Consider the following 22,354-nt stretch of genomic DNA (forward strand, 5'->3'; position numbering starts at 1 on the left):
GATCCACAGTTCTGTTTTTAAAAATTATAAAATTCTCAAGTTCTTAAAGATTTCAAATTTTTTTTTTGCTTTATATATTCTGTACAGTTTGCATTTTTCATATTGAGATATTACTTTTATAATTTAAAAGCAAGAAAAAAAACACAAAATAAATAAGGACACTGAAACTCAGAGAAGTAAAATAATGTGCCTACGGTCACTTAATTTAAGTAGCAGAGGTAGGATTTAAACTGAATTCTTCCTGATCTGAAATCTGGGCTCTTGTCCAACTAGATGCTATCCCTGCACTGCTATCCTCATGTCTCTGGGTCTTACTTCCTTATTTGTAAAATGGAAGGGAAGACCAACCCTCTGTGGGGCCTCTTCAGGAGCCACAGATAAGGAAGAACTCAATGTAAATAGAGGTTTTCTTCCCTATTATCCACCTAAAGCATTCCCCACCACCACCAAAGAACAAAAACAGGTATTTTTTTTTTTAAAGCAACAGTATTAGTTACCTTTTCCTTATATAGCAGTTACCCACATATGATTTTGTTTGAAGAAAAGGACAGAAGTGGGAAAAATGGCACACAAAAGACTGAGCTAAATGATCTCTAAGATTCATTGTTTTCCTCTAGATTCTAACATGCTTGTTAACAAGATATGAAGTGTTTTTCATACCTTTCTGCAGAGCTGAATTTTTTTGTTGCTTCTCATCTGAAATTTGCACTTCTTTAGAATCACTTCTTTGGTCATTGGATGGAATTATGGTTGTCAGGTAATTAATAGAAGACAGAAGAGCTTGTGTTTGCAGCAACAGATTTAAAGATGAAAAAGCCACCTAGAAATTTTTTAAAAAGAAAATCTGTTTTTCAGGCCAATCATACCCATAATCTCCACGATGGACCTAAAAGGCTTCTAGCTAGGCTTACATCACTGCTTCCACAGCTTGGAAGGAAGAGAGAGGAGATCAAGACTCATAACCTAGACTCCTTAAACAGGAAATATAGAGAGAGTAAATCACACTTACACACATTGAGAGTTCCTATGAATATCAAAGTAACCTAATTATTCCATTTCCCAAGCAGAATTAACATGGAGCCTATAATCAGCTTGTCATGACCATCCCAATATCCATCATGTTTTTGGATCTTCAACGGACTCTTTATTATGATTACATAAAACATATAAGTTAGATCATGAAACTCCCAAATCACCATGTGTTAATACTAGGTCAAGAAATAATTTCAAATGTGATATTCATGAGATTTAAATATAAAAAGTACAATTATAAGTGAATTCTCAGTTATTAAATGATTGTCTAAAACCATAATAGTCTTATCATTTAAATAGATAGATAGATAATATATCTTTTAGAAAAATAAGTTACATTTTTTAAAACAGTGACCCAAGAAAGCTAAGACACCAACAAAAATTGCTTTCAGGAATATGTGGTTTTCTAATAGCAAATGAAAGTTTTAAAAAAAAATCTTTGCTTAAATAAAAGAATTTCCTTTTGGGCTCCCTGCTCAGCGGGGAGTCTGCTTCTCCCTCTGACCCTCTTTCCTCTCATGCTCTCTCTCTCAAATAAATAAATAAAATCTTAAGAAAAAAAATTTCCTTTTATTGCCTCAGAGCACTAAGTGGATATAAAAAACTATAAAAAGGAGGGTTCACAATATTCAACAGATTCTCCCATCTCTCAAAAGTGTAACCTAAAATTCCTATCTCTGATTATCTTTTTAATGTAACCCACAACTACTTTTGTTTCGTCTTCCTCCATGTGACTACCTTCATGTGGCTCCAGAAGTACTCAACATCTCTCCTTGTATTTCACACTTTCTTAGCCCTGTATTAAACAGCAGTATATAGTATGATTTGTTTAAAATCCTGTTGTTTCTTTGTAAATCAAAGTTCTGTCATCTATAGCATTCCCTTTATAAGAAATAATTAGGATGTGCTACAGTAGGTTAAAACACCAGCTCTACGATACTAAATGATAAATATAGAGCATGGCAGGTATCTATGAGATTAATTTATAACTTTTATTGGTTCTTGATAATTTCATCAGATTACCCAGTCATTATTCCTCAAAGGATACTGGAGCCTTCCACAGTAAGTTATTTTCAAATAAGATATATTCTTTAAACTAAATTTCTTACCTTAAGTGTTTGTTCAGTTTTTTCAAATGTGGTTTGGAAACTAGGTCCATTCTTATCAGCCTAAAAAAAAAGAACAAAAGTTCTAAAGAAAGATTTAAGACCAAAGTAAATAAATCACTTATTATGATCTTTAGCTTATTTTTTATATTATTCAGAACTGTAATTTTATGTATATTATATAATTTTACTGTCATTATTTTAAATTTATAGCCAAATTATTTATTTATTACAGTCGTGCAAATTTGTTCTCCTCTTCAAATATGGAAGACCATGTAGGTGGGGACTACAGCTAGAGACCAGAATTATAAACTCTGAAGGCTGGAAGGCTTAAAGGTCATCTAGCCCATCCATCACCCAAACGCTGAATCCCTTTATATCTTTGGGAAGTCTATTTTAGGTTCACTCCACTGAAAGAAATCTCATTTTCTTACAAATTTAATCTTTAGAGAAATTTGATTTAATTAGGTCTTCATACTAAGTCAAAAATCTATCTCCCATCATAATTATCTATTGGTTCAAGTTCTGTCTCTTGGGAACATCCACAGTAAATTCAGTTTTACCTCTTGTGAGAAGCCTTCTGGCTAGGCCAGTTTCTCTGCCTCTTTTTTTTTTTTAAGATTATATTTATTTGAGGGCGCCTGGGTGGCTCAGATGGTTAAGTCTGTGCGTTTGGCTCAGGTCATGATCCCAGGGTCCTGGGATTGAGTCCCACATTGGGCTCCCTGCTCCTTGGGAGCCTATTTCTCCCTCTGCCTCTCTCTCTGTCTCTCATGAATAAATAAATATAATCTTTAAGAAAAGATTATATTTGTTTGAGAGAGAGAGAGAGAGAGCATGAGCAGGGGGAGGGGGAGCAGAGGGTGAGGGAGAAGCAGACTCCCCGCCGAGCAGGGAGCCAGATGCGGGGCTCAAACCTAGGATCCCGAGATCATGACCTGAGCCGAAGACAGATGCTTAACCAACTGAGCCACCCAGGCTCCCCATCTCTGCCTCTTTAATGCAATAAAACTTTATACTCTTCTTTGTGAGAGAATCAACCACATTATATTTTAATTTTTATCTACTTGTCTATCTTCCTACAAGTCCTTAATTTCCTTGAAAACAGGGAATGTTTTTAATCTCTGTATCCCAAGTGCCTAACAGAACCTGACAAAGACATTCAATAAATAGTTGTTGAATGATTAAACAAATCAACTAATCCTGAATGAAGCGAAATACCATTACTTCCTTCAGCATTTCTCATATATCTTTTTAAGTCCTTTCCCAATCCTGGCAGTTCTTTTCTGCACCCAATCAAATTTGACTTTATCCCTTTAGATGAAGGATACTCAGCCAAATATCACCTACACATACAACGAATATAGGCAGGTGAATATGCCCCAAGAGATAGGAGTGCATTCTACATCATCCCAAGCTTCTATCTTTGGGGACAGGGAGCTTGGTGGCTTCTTAATGGTCCTAGTCTTGTACGTAAGTGAAAGAGAAAGTGTAACATGAAAATGGAAAAAGAAACAGTGGATATCCCTGTGGTTAAAACCTATGACAAACATCTAGAGCATTTACTGATCTGCTTTTTCTACTAATCATCTTTTTCCTTCCAGAGGACAGTTTAGAGTATACAATAAATATGTAAACATTTTATGGCCCTTACCTTAACATATTCTACTTTTAAGAGATCTAATCCAGGTTTATCAGAAGAGCTAATCAAGTGAAGGGGCTTCTTTCGGGATCCTAGATTAAAAAAAAGAAAAAAGTGTTTCAAATAAATTGCTCTTTTTTTAAGATTGGAATTTTCTGTATGTCTTTTTCTTCTTAAAAAAAATGTTGTTAATTAAGCTTTAACAGACTATCTGCACATATTTTCACGCACTGGTGAATAAATAAACCAATCTAAATATTGATCTTACCTTTAGCATCCAGCTTACTTAAAAACATGCATATTTATTTTCATTTGATTTTACATCTGTGTTCAAAAATAATCAATACTTCCCTAGATATTTTTAAGGACATATGTGCATTTATATGGCAGTAGAAAGACAAGTTAATTAAGAATTAAGAAAAATTAATTCTAGTTCATCTCTACCCTTACTAGGAGATACTCAACTTTAGTTTCTCAACTATATAACAAGACTGAACTAGAAAAATATGTAATACCGGGTCCCATATTGAACTCGAGTTGGAAGAGGTGAGTCCGGTCTTAAAATGGAGGTAAAACCGCCGCCCGGTCACCCCCAGCCTAACTCCGGCCGTGGCCACCGCCACCGCCGGGGGGAGGAGGGCCATGATCCAAAGGAACCAGAGCAGTTGAGAAAACTGTTTATTGGTGGTTTGAGCTTTGAAACTACAGATGATAGTTTAAGAGAACATTTTGAAAAATGGGGTACACTTACAAATTGTGTGGTGATGAGAGACCCCCAAACAAAACATTCCAGGGGTTTTGGTTTTGTGACTTACTCTTGTGTTGAAGAAGTGGATGCAGCAATGTGTGTCCGACCACACAAGGTTGATGGGCATGTAGTGGAACCAAAGACAGCTGTTTCTAGAGAACATTCTGTAAAGCCTGGTGCCCATCTAACAGCGAAGAAAATTTTTGTTGGTGGTATTAAAAAAGATACAGAAGAATATAATTTGAGAGACTACTTTGAAAAGTATGGCAAGATTGAAACCATAGAAGTTGTAGAAGACAGGCAGAGTGGAAAAAAGAGAGGATGTGCTTTTGTAACTTTTGATGATCATGATACAGTTGATAAAACTGTTGTTCAGAAATACCACACTATTTATGAGCATAACTGTGAAGTGAAAAAAGCCCTTTCTAAACAAGAAATGCAGTCTGCTGGATCACAAAGAGGTCGTGGAGGTGGATCTGGCAACTTCATGGGTCGTGGAGGAAACTTTGGAAGTGGTGGTAACTTTGGCCGTGGTGGAAACTTTGGTGGAAGAGAAGGCTATCGTGGCGGAGGTGGTGGCAGCAGAGGTAGTTATGGAGGAGGTGATGGTGGATATAATGGATTTGGAGGTGATGGTGGCAACTATGGCGATGGTCCTGGTTATAGACGTAGAGGAGGCTATGGTGGTGGTGGACCAGGATATGGACACCAAGGAGGCAGATATGGAGGTGGTGGTGCAGTATATGATGGTTACAATGAAGGAGGAAATTTTGGAGGTAACTATGGTGGTGGTGGGAACTATCATGATTTTGGAAATTATAGTGGACAACAGGAATCAAATTAGGGCCCATGAAGGGGGGCAGTTTTGGTGGAAGAAGCTCGGGCAGTCCCTATGGTGGTGGTTATGGATCTGGTGGTGGAAGTGGTGGATATGGTAGCAGAAGGTTCTAAAAAAATTTCAGAAGAAAAAGGCTACAGTTCTTAGCAGGAGAGCGAGGAGTTGTCAGGAAAGCTGCAGGTTACTTTGAGACAGTCGTCCCAAATGCATTAGAGGAACTGTAAAAATCTGCCACAGAAGGAACGATGATCCAGAGTCAGAAAAGTTACTGCAGCTTAAACAGGAAGCCCTTATTGTTCAGGACTCTCATAGCCACAGTTTGCACAAAGTGCAGCTATTGATTAATGCAATGTAGTGTCAATTAGATGTACATTCCTGAGGTCTTTTATCTGTTGTAGTTTTGTCTTTTTCTTTTTATTACATCAGGTATATTGCCCTGTAAATTGTGGTAGTGGTACCATGAATAAAAAATTAAGGTATTAAAAAAAAAAAAAAGAAAAATATATAATACCTTACTCAGCTATAAAATTCTAAGAATATCTCATTCATATTAAAGAAATTTGCATAATTTTCTTTGTTTAGGCCAAGAGAGAAGGCATATTAGAAAAGAAAGTATTTTCTAAGGGAGGGGAATTGCTAAATTTCTTTTAATTTAAAAACTACAGGTACACTACTAGATATCCTCTATATCCTTCACATAAACATACCAAGGAACTGCCTCAAAAAGCTGTGGAAGAAGTGATTTATACACCACTTTATCCATCTTTTATTATTTGCAGTTCTATAACTCCTGCTCCTGAGAAATCTCAGAATTTTCACTTCAGCATCAAGGTCATAACCTTCCCTAAAGGAAAAAACAGCCTAGCAAATTTTTTACATTTTCCCCTCAAGACAGTAATGTAAACTCCATCCAAACATAGTGTTTATAGAAACTGACTAACATATAAAACATTTTTCTTCTAAACTGAGATGTGTTTTAGTTTCAACTATTAAAAAATAACAAAAATAGGACTTTATATTTGACTAAAATATTAGGCAAATATTAAGTAATTACTGTAGATTCACCCATTACATCATTCCTCAAATACTTAATTAGCACATAAGATGTACACTGAAATAAACCATAAGAGCTTCTAAAATAATGAATTTTATCCCCCATCCTAAGTTTTTATAACCTAGTGCTGCTTCTGATATATAAACACTATTTAATAGAAAGAACAAAGACTTTAATATTACAAGATCAGAGATAAATTCTAGGTTTTGCCATTCCTAAAATGCATGGTCTTGAATAAGCCACTTAATCCCTCCTTATTTAACCTTTCTTTGTAAAATGGGAATAATATTCCCTACATAAAGGAGATTTATATGGACTCTCTAAGACAGCAGATCACAGTAGCTAAGAATACAAACCCAGACTTCCAGGGTTTTAATTGGTTTTAATCATGTTTTAGCCACTAACCAGCAGTATGACCCTGGTTAAATTATATAAAATTTATGCCTTAGTTTCTTCATATGTAAATTGGAGATAATAACATTGTCATAAGGGTTAAATGAGTTATTATTTATAAAATTCTTAAAACAGGTGCTATTATTTATTATAAATATTATTATATACACAAGTGTTTCAGATACTAAAAGTGATATTAAATTTATAAACCATCATTTCTATTTTTACAACTATTACCTTGAATTTCATGGTAATCCAAGCTGATTTTCTTTAAATAAGATACCATAGTTATATCAAATGTTCTCATCGTAGCCTCTGTTCCTAAATGAGTAACATTAAATACTAGAATTGTATCTTCTTCTTTCTGTTGTTTGGTAAATTCCAAAACCACCTAAAAGATCAGGACAGAAAATAAAGGCTTGATGAATTTTAGAATCATGCTTAAAAACAAAATTTTTTTTCATACATATCATCATGAGAATAATAGAAACTTTGCTCATACTTTCTTACTACCATAAAGTTATTTACTATGACTGGAAATTATCACCTTAAATTCTATTATTCAGAATACAACTATATCTATATAAAAATCATGATATAATTTTACATCAATTATTGATTTACTTTTTTAATTTAGTAGAAACAGGAATGTATGTATTCTTACTAAAAAAAATTTTTTTTTATTTGAGACAGAGAGAATGAGAGAGAGCATGAGAGGGAGGAGGGTCAGAGGGAGAAGCAGACTCCCTGCCGAGCAGGGAGCCTGACGCGGGACTCGATCCCGGGACTCCAGGATCATGACCTGAGCCGAAGGCAGTCGCCCAACCAACTGAGCCACCCAGGTGCCCCCTAAAATGTTTTTCTTAAACCTATCATGTTTAGATGTTTAACCCTATCATGTTTAAACCTACCATCATGTTGTGTGTTGAATTAAAAAAAAAACAGCATTCCCATTAAAGTATAAAGTATGACAGGCTATTCACTATTACAGTATTATTTAAATTAATTCTGGATATGACAGCCAGTATATTTAGTCAATCAAATACAAAATATTTATGTGGCAATTTTTTTTTTTTGAAGATTTATTTGACAGAGAGAGACACACAGAGAGAGGGAACATAAGCAGGGGGAGTGGGAGACGGAGGAGCAGGCTTCCCGCGGAGCAGGGAGCCCGATGCCGGGCTCAATTCCAGGACCCTGGGATCATGACCTGAGCCGAAGGCAGACGCTTAACGACTGAGCCACCCAGGCGCCCCTACGTGGCAATTTTTAAAACATGAAAGTTCTTTGATATTCCATCAAGAGATAGAGATCTTTGTCTACCATCTTTGAATTTCAACAGGCTTGTGACTACTTCATTCAACGGACTACAGAGGAAGCAACACTATAATAACTTCCAATGGTAAGAAAGACCCATAAAACTTCCACCTGGGAATGCATACTGAGGGAAAGCTCGTTGCCATGTAAAAAGTTCAACTACCCAGACACTGCCATGTTCAGGAGGCCATGAGTAAGCATTTCAAACAGTCCCAGCTGAGCTCCCAGCCAACAGCCAGTATTAAGTGCCAGCTTCAAGGGTGAGACACTCTGAGGCCCTCTGAAGCTTCAGGTCACTGTAGCTCCAGCAAATCTGACTGTAACCAAATGAAAAGCTATACACAAAAATTACTAAGCTGGGAGGTGCCTGGGTGGCTCAGTGGGTTAAGCCTTTGATTCAGGTCATGATCTCAGGGTCCTGGGATCAAGCCCAGTGTCGGGCTCCCTGCTCAGCGGGGAGTCTGCTTCTCCCTCCCCTCTGCCCCCCTGGCCCCCACAAGTGCTCACTCTCTCTCTCTCCCTCTCTCAAATAAATAAATAAAAATCTTTTAAAAAAATTGCTAAGCTGGGCCCTTCCACAATTTCTAACCCATAATACTCTGAGCAAAATAAAACAGCTGTTTTGAGCTATCATGTTTTGGGATAACCTGTTAGGTGGCAATAACAACCAGAACAGTGTAAATACTGAAAAAAAGCAAAAATAACATTGTTGGCAGTGATATATACTTAAGAAAAACTAGGAGTGTCAACTGAAAAATAGAAACAATAAGATAGTATAAGATATTCAGTACAGAGTTGTTATATAAAAGTAAATTTCAGATAAATCAATGATTTAAAGTGAAAGCAATGAAATAATAAAATAATATATTAAATTGTGGGTAAATATTTTTGTAATCGAGAATTTTCTAGACATACACTAAGATATAAAGAAAAAATTTAATATATTTCACTACAGCAACATTTAAAACCTCAAAATGGCAAAAGAAGTCAAGTTGGGAAAAACAACACTATTTTTTCTTAGATGATTCTGATTATCATTGTTTATCATTTTAGTTTATTCATTCAATATTCAATAAAATATTTATTGGGCATCATCTACCATGTACAAGGCCATACCAGCTGCTAGGAACATCAAAGTGACCAGGACAGACAAGGTCCTTGTCCTGATGGAGCTTATATTCTAAGAAGAGTGGGGAAAAGTGAAGGTTCCCTTTATTGGGTAGTCAGGCCTTTCCAGTAAGACGGCACTTGAGCAAGTATCTAATAGAAGTAAAGAATCAAGTCATACAGAAAAAGAGTGTTCCAGGCAAAAAAACATCAACAAAAAAAAAAACACAAAAAAATACCCCGGCAAGCACAATGAATGTGCTTTGGTATATATAAGGAAGAACAAAAGGCAAGTGTAAGCTCCATAAGGCAAGAACTTTGTGCTCACTGCTATAACTTCAGTATCTAAAACAATGCACTCCATGATGACACTTGATGAATATTTACTGAAGGGATCATGAAATATGCCTGGAGCAGAGTGAGCAACACAGAAGAGAACTGAAGATGAATCTAAAGAAGTCACATGGGGTGACCTGTATGCCATGTAAGGCCTAGCAGGCCATGGGAAGGACTTAACCCTTTACTCTAATCAAGATGGAGGCCATCATGGAACACTACATCTAAAACTAATGATGTAATATATGGGGATTAACATAAGAATAAAAAAAAAAAAGAAATGCTTTATAAAAAAAAAAACTAATGATGTATTGTATGGTGACTAACATAACATAATAAAATTAAATTAAATTAAAAAAAAAAAAAGATGGAGGCCAACGGATAGTTGTGAGCAAAGAAATGACATGACCTGACTTTTACTTTAAAAGAAACACTGAACGCTATATCAAGAACTAATGATGTACTATACAGTGGCTAATTGAACATAATAAAAAAATAAAAAATAAAAGGATTACTCTGAGGGCACCTGGGTGGCTCCATCAGTTAAGTGTCCAACTCTTGATTTTGGCTCAAGGTTATGGTCTCAGGGTCATGAGATCAAGCCCTGCATCAGGCTTGGTTCTCTCTCTCCCTCTCCTCCCCGCCCCCCACAAACCTCGCTGGCATGCTCTAAAAAAAAAAAAAAAAAGGATCACTCTAGCTACTGTGTTAAGAACAGAATAACTTACGGAAGCAGAGAGACATTATGAGGCTACTGCACTAGTCCAGGCAAGACGGTGACTTGGACAGTGCAGTAGAAAAGCAATCATTTGAATGTATTCTGAAGTTAGAGTCAAGGGATTTTCTGATACTTTAGATGGGCATATGAAAAAAAGAGAGAAGTCAAAGAAGGCTAAAGATAAATAATACATATTTCCTTTAAACAAATACCAATAATACTTAGAGGGATTTATATACACAATTAAAATCTGGTATTTCTGACATTACATTTTAGGACATCATCTCACACTGGGATATAAAGCAGTCAATAAGAAACATCTTTTTATACCTTTGTGTTTTATTATCAAAGCAATGCATATTTATTATTAAAAATTTAGAGTATATGGAAAAACAAACAGGCACAAATAAGAAACCATAATTCCACTGCAAAGAAATGAACGTTGTCCATCATGCATTATCAAAGAAAAAAATGCATGTGTAATTTCTAAATAGAATCATGATGTCCTTGGTTATTATAATCTCTTTTTTCTCTAAAAGCATGATATTTATAAACATCTTTCCAGGTCAATGTTTCCTTTTATTACATGCTTTTAATGGATATAAAGACATGCTGAAAATTTAGGTTGTTTATACTTTTCTGAACTATAAACATAAAAATAAGCAATATTATTTAGCTTAAAAGTAAAAAAAAGAATTAATGTAAACATGTCATAGAAATTTTCTACAGAAAAGAAAATCTCATTTAGGTATCTTGAGCTTTTCCAGAATAGATTAGATACAGTACAGATCACTCTCATATCAGTTTTTACAAAATAACATTTCATTTTCTTGGAACTGTGTGTGTGTGTGTTAGGAAGTAGGGAAGACAGAGTATATTTTTAATATACTTAATGTTTGAATCTAGCATGAGATAGTTTACAAGGATAGTGATGACAACAATATATTTATTTATAGACAAAACAAAAATACCTACCTCTTTAATTTCAAACTTTAGTAAAAGATTAATGAGCTCCTCATTTGGGGCCTCTGCAACTTTTTTTAGTACTGAACTTGTCACACTTTTACCAGTCTGTGTATCTCCATCTTCGGCATCAAAATATTCATCATCAGACTCTAAAGAACACATTCATTTGACCTGAGAGAATGCCCACTGAAAACTGCATGAAACACTCAAATCTCTCAAAAGTAAAATTCATTTATTAGATATAATCTTCATATTTAGAATCAGAATACAGTTATGTTTTTCGAATCCCACCAAGTAACTCAACCTGGCAAGTGATAATGATATATAAAGACCAAACTACCCTATTATTTTTTTCCTTCAATAGTTCTGTTTTTCAATTCAGTTCACTAATTCAATATTCAATATAAATAACTGTTTGGCATCATCTATCATACATCAGTCTGTACCAGACATTAAGGATACTAAAGTAAACAGGGCAGACATGGTCCTTGTTCTCATGAAGCTTACACTCTACTTCAAAATTAAACAAGATCAGTTAGGCTAGAGCTAGAAAAAAAGATCAGATCAGGTAGAAATTGGGGCAAAAAAGAAAAAGTAGCTTATTTAGACTCTTATGCACTGTCAATCACAAAAATCCTTTCGGGGCACCTGGGTGGCTAAGTCAGTTAAGCGTCTGCCTTCAGGTCAGCTCGTGATGCCGGGGTCCTGGGATTGAGCTCCATGTTGGGCTCCTTGCTCAGTAAGGGAGTCTGCTTCTCCCTCTCCCTCCCCCAGCTTGTGCTCTCTCTCTCTCTCTCTCACTCACTCTCTCAAACAAATAAAATCTTAAAAAAAAAAAAAAATCCTTTCATTCAAATGAAGAAACTGGCCTTAAAAAAAAAGTGACTCCATTTCTGGGTTCTCTATTCTGTTCCATTGATCTATATTATCTGTTTTTGTGCCAGTACCATACTGTCTTGATGAATCACTAAATTCTACCCCAAATTAATAATACACTGTATGTTAACTAACTTGAATTTAAACAAAACCAAAAAAAAAGTGACTCAAAATGACACTGTTGGTTAGTAGAACAACTAGAACATGTGTTCTAGAACAACTAGAACTAAAACCAGTGAGTTGCTTTAATACTTTCAAAATTCCTTTATTTTCTGAAAATCTTATCTCTATATACAAATGTATATAGGCTTGGTTTAATAAAGAACATTTACTTTCCTTACCTGATTCTACTCCATCTAGCAACAGTGAAGTACCAAGTAGGTCCTTTGTCCTATCTGAAATAATGGGAATTGAGGATACCTAGAAAAGAATACAAAAAGTTTTCTTAACATACTGATTTAGCAGGATCAAATGTACTTAAATGAGAAAAATACTGAAAAAGTAATAGAGGATAGAGAGAGATGGAAAACCACATATACACACAATATACAAATCTTCCAAAAAAGCACTTTATGCAATCAATGGTTGGCTGGTGTTTACTAACGATTAAGACTACCACCTGTATTCGTAAGGGCAGACTGTGTACTACTCTAGTAGACAAGTCTACTTACCATAGTGTATCATTTAGTTGCTGTCTCTGACAATACTAACTGGGCGTCTGTATCACAGGTTCCTGGAAAATGGTATCAGCACTGGTGGGCTCTCTCAAATTTCATTTCAAAGTAAGTGGAAATTTAACACCTTTTCTATGTTGCAAAGATCAATTCCAATTAAAGTTATCTACAACTTTTAAGTCTAATGTGTATGAAAATTACATACAAATTATTCTATTTTGTAATAGTTTTAAGGAAGATTTTTGTATCTAATTTACTTAAACACATTTCATAAATTTATAAAACATTTTTTTCCTTTCATTTATGTCTTTTTGTTCCCTTTGTTCTCTAAAAGCTGACTTCCTACCACCACTCTAAACAGTAGTGAAAACAGGCTTCAAAATTTACCTATTCAATGCCATATGCACTTTTGTATAGAATCAGCAACATTAAACTTCAGAAGTGTATCAAATAAATGAAACTGGCCCTAAAAAATATTCAAAAACAAATTAGCTCAAAGAAAGATGAAAAAACCTCACCATATACAGATATGTAAAGATGCAGCATTTTTATTATATCCATTTACCTGTCTCTCTGGAGACTGTGCAGAGGATTTCTGTGGCAAGGGTATACTGTTAATCAAACATAGCACATCTTTCATCTTCTGGTCAGAAATCCTCACATGCACCAACAGAAGTCCTCCAGATGCTTTCAATCTAAAAATACAATTCAACTGTAAGGTTTTAAGGTCCAGCTTCTCTCTATTATGGGGGAGGGGGGAAATGGATTTGAGACTACACTGTGGAGTCAAAGTGACTCTGGACATGTTTTAATCTAACTAATGCCTCATTCAGTCAACATTGTTAGAGCATGAGAGGTTCTGCGTAAGCCAAGTTTCCAGATAATTTTAATGTATCCCTCTTCAGCAGCCAAACCTTTTAAAGTTAACTGATTTTTATGAACATATTTTCAAACACAATGTCTAATTTTTAAAACCACTATACATGCTTTAACTATTTCCTGGCATCAAAGATTTTATATTATACATATCTAAGAGTATCTACTCCATCACTCTCTATCCCCTTGCCTTGCTTTATTTCTGTTTCTAGTACTTGTCAGCACCTGACATATCATATATATTTGCTTATTTTATGTCTCCTGATTAAAATATACGCACCCTGAGGACATCTGTTTTACCCACTGCTGAATCACTGCTATGCTTTCATTAGTTGCTTACTTTTGGGCCCTGCTTCTACTTGGCTTCCCTACTCAGCATAACTGCCTTGGTTTATCTGTCTCAATAGCTTTGTGGCAGCTGTTTGCTGCTCAGGAAGTTCTTTCCAGTTACTGCTTATCTTTGACTTGCCAACGTGAGCAGCTCAAGTTGACAGCTGCCTAACGATTATATGAAGAATGATACTCTGTATAAGGCACAAATGGAAAGAGGCCCATTGGCTATTCCTGTCTCAAGATATTGAACTTTCTATAAAAGTACTCTGTAAGTTGAAAGCACCATAAATATGTAAAGATGCTTCTTTATTATTTGTGAAACTAAAGGCATCTCAAATAGAGGGACTGGATGAACCCTCCCACCCAAAATAACTACAAAGTTGGACAAAATACATGAAACAATGGTTTAAAAGACATTGGACATTAGTCAACAAAAGACAGATGAAAAATGGAAAACAAATGAGGGAAGACCTAGGAATACCCCAGCCTACTGACTTAAGAATTTCAAAATATGAGAGGTACAGTAAAGGAGTATTTCAAGAGAAATATACAACATTCAATGCCGATAGTAGAAAAGAAGTTCTTAAATCAGTGTTTTCAACTTCCACCTTAAAGAACTAGGAAAATGAAGTAAATGAAACCCAAAGGAAGCAGAAGGGGAAAAAGCAGTAACAAACATGAGAGTGGAAATCAATGAAATAAAAAACGGAAGGACAATAGAGAAAATAATTGAAGCCAAAAGCTGATTCTTTCAGAAGATGATCAACAAAACTGATAAACTGATCAGGAAAAAAAGAGAAAAGGCACAAACTACTAACATCAGCAGAGAGAGAGATATAGCATCACTACAAATTCTCTATGTATTAAAAAGGCAATATAATAATATATGAACAATCTTATGACAATAAACTCAAAAACTAAGATGGACAGATTCCTTCCTTAAAAGACAAACTACCAAAGATCACTCAAAAAAATCTGAATAGCTCTATCTATAAAATATATTGAATTTGCAGTTAAAAACTCTCCCCCAAAAAACAAAACTCAAGTCCAGATGGCTTCACTAAATGAACTCCACCAAGCATATAGAGAAGAAATAATTCTACACAACTTCCTCCAAAAAACTCACTCCATGAGGCCAACATTACCCTGATATGCTGATACAAAAACAATGAAAGCACAAATATCCCTCACAAATAGAGATGTTGACCCTTGAACAACTTGGGTTTGAGCTCCATGGGTCTACTTAAATGCGGATTTTTTTTCAATAAATACGATGAAGTACTGTAATTGTATTTTCTCTCCCTTATGATTTTCTTAATAATATTTTATTTTCTCTAGCTTTATTGTAAAAACAGAAGATATAACACATACACAAAATATGTGTTAATCAACTGCTAATATTATCAGTAAGGCTTCCAGTTAAAGGTAGGCTTTTAGTAGTTAAGTTTAGGGGAAATCAAAAGTTATATATGGATTTTCAAAAGAGCGAGTGTGGGACTGGGATGGGGGCTAGTGCCTCTAACCCTTGCACTGTTCAAGGGCCAACTGTATAAAAGGACACAAGGACTCTGGGGGGATGATGGATGTGTTCATTATCTTGACTATAGTGATGGTTTCATAGATATATACGTCAAAACTTATCAAATTGTACGCTTTAATTAGATGTAGCTTACTGATATACATGTCAAAACTTATCAAATTGTATGCTTTAATTAGATGTAGCTTACTGAATATCAATAATATTTCAATAAGGCTGTTTTTAAGAAGGCAGCATAAATATTTCATAATTATCTCCTTAAATTCAAAATTCAGTTCCTACTTTTCATTCCCTTGAATTATTCTCAAGATTTTATGTGGTTTCATTATCAAAAGAGCCTCTATTTTTTTTCCCTAGTTTCAAGTTTTTATTTAAATTCCAGTTAGTTAACATACAGTGTAATATTAGTTTCAGGAGTAGAATTTAGTGATTATTACTTACATACAACATCCAGTGCTCTTCACAACAAGTGCCCTCCTTAATATCTGTCACCCATTTAACCCATCTACCCCACCTACCTCTAACTCCAGCATCTCTCAGTTCTCTATAGTTGAGTCTGTTTTCTGGTTTGCCTCTCTTTTTCTCCCCCCACCCCACATTCATCTGTTCTGTTTCTTAAATTCCACATATGAGTGAAATCATATGGTATTTGTCTTTCTCTGACTTATTTTGCTTAGCATAACAATCTCTAGCTCCATCCACATTGCTGATTTTTGAAGATTTTATTTTATTGATATTGAATTGTTGGATTTGATACATTCAAAAACACGGATAACCAACTTTTACACATTATAAAATTCCAAATACTTCTGAAATAAGAGAAGGGATACATCATAATTCAAATAAACATTTTCTTAAAAATGTATTTTTGCTATAAGATAATCATTTTATCTGCCCTTCACAAATCTAGTTCTTTAATCAGAGGGGGAGATGAACCATGAGAGACTATGCACTCTGAGAAACAAACTGAGGGTTCTAGAGGAGAGGGGGGTGGGGGGATGGGTTAGCCTGGTGATGGGTATTAAAGAAGGCACATACTGAATGGAGCACTGGGTGTTATACACAAACAATGAATCATGGAACACTACATCAAAAACTAATGATGTAATGTATGGTGATTAACATAACATAATATAAATAAATAAATAAATAAATAAATAAATAAATAAATAAATAAATAGAATCCAGTAACTGATACAGATACATTTCGCCTTGTTAATTTTATAATATAAAAGAAATACATTACCTGGCCATTCTAATGTCTTTTTCTACCATTGCCTTGGCCAACTCAACATGAATATCCATGGGTTGCAATATATGCATAGTTGATGGATGCTGAAATCGACACGTTTTCCAATTTTCATCTTTAAAAAAATTTTAAAATTAAACTAGTCTTCCAGATGTTCTGTGAAAAATTACTCTAACTTAATAGAAAACAGCAAACGTATTCAATAAATACTAATTTTTACTTCTTTCAGCATATGTTAAATGACCTTTATTTTTTAAAATAAGATTGACAAAAAAAATAAGACTGACAGTTAATAACGTAACTGTTTATTTCAAAATGTTTTTTAGTTAGCAGTAACAGTTCATAATAAGTGGGCACTTTTCCCCACTTAATTACTAAACAATTCTCATTGGATTATTACTGCTGTATGAATACTAAAACACTTTGCTATAATAAATTATACAGTCCACATCAGAAAAAAAAATTAAAATTCACCCATGCTCTAAAAATGAGGGTTATTAATGACAAGGAATTTCAGTGTTTATTTTTTCACATGTCTACTCTAACTCCATTTGACATTCTTTAGCCTCATCCTAGGTCTATCATGTCTAGGCTATCAATCTGGCTTATGTATCTAAAGACTATGAAGTGATTCACAAGTACTGATAAAGGATAGTCTACTGTGGGGAATAAAAATATAAAGGAAAAAATCAGTGGGAAAGAAATAGTTTTATATACAAATATGTTTATAAGCATTAGTGCATATGTGATGGGGGGACAGAACAATCAAAATGGCCTATAACAGATTAAAATAAACAATGATACAAAAACAAAAAAATAAATAAAATAAAATAAGACCAACAGGAGTCAAAGACTGTGATATAAAAATAATGATAAATATATATTTGGAGGATGTTCATATAACATCTTGCATTCTAAAGCAAATAGGAAAAAAAAACAGGACTTTATTGCCCTGATTCTGGAATTAGTGGTCAAGGTAGGTGGTTGCAGTGAAAAAAGGAAAAAAAAAAATAGAAAATGACAGAGGAAAAAAAGAGGTTTCTGGGGTTCCTTAGAGAAATTACACTAGTTTAGCACATAATTCTAAAACAAAAATGAGTTTTATTAAGATTTTATGATTAAAAAAGTGTAATAATCACTTTTCTCCAAAAAAAAAAAAAGTTCCAGAGTCAGACTTTCCAACAGAATCCTACACAGATCTTAAGTGATGGCAATCACTGAACATCTTTTATCACTTATAACTCAAACAATTATTATTAAGTACATATGAAAGAAAAGGCAGTTTTAATGGTCTGTGTAAAATGGTCTGTGTAAAAGTACTTCCCTCCAAGGAATTAATACATAAAGCATTATGTATTTACATTTTAATAAATCTCTTCATTCCTACTAGAGTATACACTCTGCACACAGAGTTACTTTCTTTCTTCCAATGACCTACCACAAAGTGCTAAATTCAAGGATATTTAGCAAATAATTATTGCTTTTAGAAATTAAACAAGTATGGAGAACCAGTGTTCTTTACTTAAGCAGTAGAAAACACCATAACTTCTGGAAAATAATTAACTACCTTTAGGGTTTTAATACTATATCCATACTTGTCAGATACCTACAAAAGTAGATTGTATGTAATACTACTGAAATAATGACTAGGCTAATAAAGTCAAAATATTTAAAAATAAAGTAGCAAGGGAAGACAACATTGAGACATCCCAAAAGCACTGAGAAAGAAAAACTTAAGCCAATGGCAACTTCTATTTTTGTGTTCTGGGCAGTTTCATAGTCACATCACAACAAATAGGCAATGATTGGACCTAGATTCAAACGCTGCTAAGTACCTGAAGATGAACAGGCGTATTTTTATCTCTATTTCTACCTGTGGCAATGATTTGCACTGATGGGCTCCAATTTGGTTTTCTTAAGTGACCAACAGGATATGTGTTCAAAACATTGTCACGGTTGATATACATGCACACATATTTACCTAAGCTATTCAACATAATTTCAAGATCCTAAAAATTGAGCAAAAGCTTACCTGCTCTTGCAAAGAGTAACTGCACACTTTTTATTTCAACATCAAACTTGTCATATGCTTTATCCATTATTTCTTCCAGAGATGAATTATTAGTCTTCTGCAAACCTTGATCTTTACTGTTAAGCTAAAATGGACAAAAACTTCAATTTTCTTAGCAGAAAAATATATTAATATTTTTGTTGTGTTTTCTTAAAACCTAACTAAAATGAAAACACTGTCCTTAGTGAGTTCACGTTCTGCTTAATCCTCTGACAATTTTTTGCAAGTATTTTATTAGGAATATAATATTTCAGTATACCTCTTTAATATGTTTGGGTACTAGGTGCTCACCATATTTGTATTAATTAGAAGATCAGTTACACAGCTGTCTACCTCAAAGAACCTGTCTAGACATGCAACTCTTCCTGGCTCTCAGCAGTTATTGCAACGCATGGCTCAGCACCCCTACAACCTAACCTCTTCACCATGAAATCACAGGTTTTGTTCCTTCTTCTTCTCATTACATCACCTGAATAAACAGGCCATTAGAATTCAGCTTCAACCTCCACTTCCTTTTCCCTCTTCCCAAAGGAAGCAAGGATCCATTCGGGACTGTATTTTCTGAAATCGTCACTTTTTCTCAGATGCTTGGATTTCTAATGGGTTCGACACCCAAAACCTTAGTGTTCTCTTACTCAATTTAATTGCTGACAGTGGTATAACAAGTATATTAATATGTGTATAATTTCCTATTGTCAAAATAAGTAAATTAACAAATAACACTATGTAATTAAACTCTGGAAATCTAGTACTTCTCTACAACTAGAAAAATACAGCAGTAATCCAGTCCTCAATATCAAATCATCTACCATTACAGAAAATTTTAGGGGTTTTCCATGTTTTTTTTAATAGCCATAAAATATACATAAAATACTCAATCTAAGCTAGGCTTGACAAAATACTAAGAAGAAATAAGTTTAATTTAAGTGAACTCTGAGGGAAAACCAGCAAACTGTCAGATAGCTAGCTTCCAACCTGAGCAAAAATGGGCAGGAAGAAATGGATATACACCTACCCGAAATGTACCAAAGTCTACAATGAGAAGATCTGATTTTTCATGGTGGAAACCTGTCTGTGGAAGTATTAGATAAGAAGGCTTCAGATTTATCCTTAAATCAAGGACTTTTCGAGTTTCAATAATGTGTGTAAGTCCTAAAAGAAATAATAAAAGATTAGATGGTCAAGTTGACATACGTAATTATATTAACAATGAGAATACAAGTATCACTTGAAAAGTATTATGGAGGAGCATCAGTTCTCTTAATATCCTCAAAATTAAGCATCTAAGGTGAAACTGCATATGGTCAATGGGAGACAATCATATCATCACACTGTACAGTAAACCCAACATAGCTAGTATTTTATCCAGAGAGAGAAAAATTCTTCATTTCTTTTTTTAAACATTTTTTTTAAATTATTTATTTGACAGAGAGAGACACAGCCAGAGAGGGAAGCCCCTATACAGCCAGAGTAGGGGGAGTGGGAAAGGGAGAAGCAGGCTTCCTGCCGAGCAGGGAGCCCGATCCCAAGACCCTGGGATCATGATCTGAGCCATCCAGGTGCCCCAAAATTCATCATTTCTTTAGTTAAGCAACCACATAAACTACTTGGCTTGAGTTTAGAGACCATGCTGCATAAAAGTATTTATGTTTAGAACCAGAGTTACACACAAAGTTTTCATTAGAATAGACAAAATTTTGAGTTTCATTGATGTTTATGCAGATAAATTCTTTTTTTTTTTAAGATTTTATTTATTTATTTGAGAGAGAGAGAATGAGAGAGAGAGCACATGAGAGGGGGGAGGATCAGAGGGAGAAGCAGACTCCCTGCCGAGCAGGGAGCCCGATGCGGGACTCGATCCCGGGACTCCAGGATCATGACCTGAGCCGAAGGCAGTCGCTTAACCAACTGAGCCACCCAGGCGCCCTGCAGATAAATTCTTTACCTGTAGCTGTTCTCTCTTTAATTTCTTCCAGCTTCATTAATGTAGCTGATGTTATTTGTTCAAGATTTAATCCTTTATTTGATTGAAAGAATTCAACCACTGCATTGATGGTTTTCTGTAAAATAATTTAAAATATAAGCAAGCTCTACACAGTACTTTCCATATTATAAATTTTAAAGTTGCAGTTTAATTCTAAACAACTGTGGTTCCAAACTTAGGAGATACCTCCAAAGATACTCTGCCCTATTGCATCTCTCTCTCTCGTGGAAGAAAAAAAAAATCTAAAAAAAGGAATAGCCCAAGTACGCTTACTACAGAGGCAACAAATGTGTGCATGTCATTGAGGTGACTTTGTATGTTCTAAGGTGTCATGTTGTTATAGCAATGGACATTACTACTAAACTATACACTTAAAAATTGCCAAGATGGTAAATTTTATGTATTTTACAATTTAAATTTTTTTTAATTTAAAAAATTAAATTAAACCCTGCCTGTGACTACACTTCTAAACTGTGAAGTAAAAAAAAAAAAAAAAGTCACGGTTCTCAACAACAGAGTAGGACGAACTTACAAAGGATGCAATGACTAGTGATCCTGTTGGCTAGCCTGAGATGAGTTAAGAGCATTTGAATAAAAGATGGAACCATAGATACAGAACTTGAGCCAGCATTTTCAATGACATCTAAATGTCAATGCTTTTTTTTCATATGAACAATATTTAAAATTCTTTTATTACTCCTAAAGCAATTTGAATTGGTCCAGATATTTAGGGGAAAGGGAAAATAAGCAAAACTGAACTGGAACAGGAAGTCAGTGTATAACTATTTGGGAGTAGTTGGTACAATAAACAGACTTTTTTTAAAAAAAGATTTTATTTATTTGAGAGAGAGAACGTGCACACATGTGCACACACAAGTGGGGGGCGGTAGGCAGAGGGAGATGGAGAAACAGAGTCCCCGCTAAGCAAGGAGCCCAGGGCAGGGCTCAATCCCAGGACCCTGGATCATGACCTGAGCTGAAGGCAGATGCTTAACCGACTGAACCACCCAGGCACTCCAACACAGACTTTTTGAATAGTATATTAGATTTTTTTTTTTACTTTAACATAAGCATAGATAAGTACAGTAGGAAGAAAAATGGCAGCATATGAAAAAGTAAAATTAACTGGTAAGCATGTACTGCTTTTAAAACAAGAAAAAAGTGTTAGTAAACTTAGTTGCTAAGTAAATAAATGTTAGATATAAAAGAGGAAAAATAAGAACACCATATGTCAAAAGTATAAGATGGGTTTAATAAAGATTGACTTTCTCCTTGCACTTACAGCATCGTAGATGACCTCCACAGGCTGAGACTGAACAATCAGAGTCTGGTCAGCCGTGCTATTCTCTGGGTTGGTTTCAAACTCGATTTTAAGCAAGGATGAGGTAGTATCGCCAATGGAAGCCACGAGCGACGGTACAACACCCTGCTGTTTCAGACCTGTTATGTACCAGTGTTCTAATTTTGCTTCCACCCTACAATCCAGTGAGTAAATAA

The 22,354-nt window shown here is 34.8% G+C and overlaps 1 protein-coding gene and 1 pseudogene across 2 annotated transcripts in view; one reads left to right on the forward strand and one right to left on the reverse strand.

The window, feature by feature from the left end:
* Window positions 1-22,354, reverse strand: part of VPS13C (vacuolar protein sorting 13 homolog C) — a 178,142-nt gene that overhangs the window by 100,310 nt on the left and 55,478 nt on the right. For both annotated transcript variants that reach the window (XM_034994053.1, XM_034994052.1), the window contains exons 18-29: window positions 22,140-22,332; window positions 20,819-20,933; window positions 19,889-20,025; window positions 18,835-18,958; window positions 16,800-16,917; window positions 13,373-13,502; window positions 12,475-12,553; window positions 11,267-11,406; window positions 7,051-7,204; window positions 3,793-3,872; window positions 2,142-2,201; window positions 661-820 (exon numbers count right to left, since the gene is read on the reverse strand). In XM_034994053.1, the coding sequence (XP_034849944.1) occupies window positions 661-820; window positions 2,142-2,201; window positions 3,793-3,872; window positions 7,051-7,204; window positions 11,267-11,406; window positions 12,475-12,553; window positions 13,373-13,502; window positions 16,800-16,917; window positions 18,835-18,958; window positions 19,889-20,025; window positions 20,819-20,933; window positions 22,140-22,332 (1,490 nt within the window). The remainder of the gene's footprint in view (window positions 1-660; window positions 821-2,141; window positions 2,202-3,792; window positions 3,873-7,050; window positions 7,205-11,266; window positions 11,407-12,474; window positions 12,554-13,372; window positions 13,503-16,799; window positions 16,918-18,834; window positions 18,959-19,888; window positions 20,026-20,818; window positions 20,934-22,139; window positions 22,333-22,354) is intronic.
* Window positions 4,344-5,491, forward strand: LOC118003220 (annotated as a pseudogene).

The sequence above is a fragment of the Mirounga leonina genome, unplaced genomic scaffold (assembly GCF_011800145.1).
Source record: "Mirounga leonina isolate KUSES-001 unplaced genomic scaffold, KU_Mleo_1.0 Mir_91, whole genome shotgun sequence".
In the NCBI taxonomy this organism is placed as follows: domain Eukaryota; kingdom Metazoa; phylum Chordata; class Mammalia; order Carnivora; family Phocidae; genus Mirounga; species Mirounga leonina.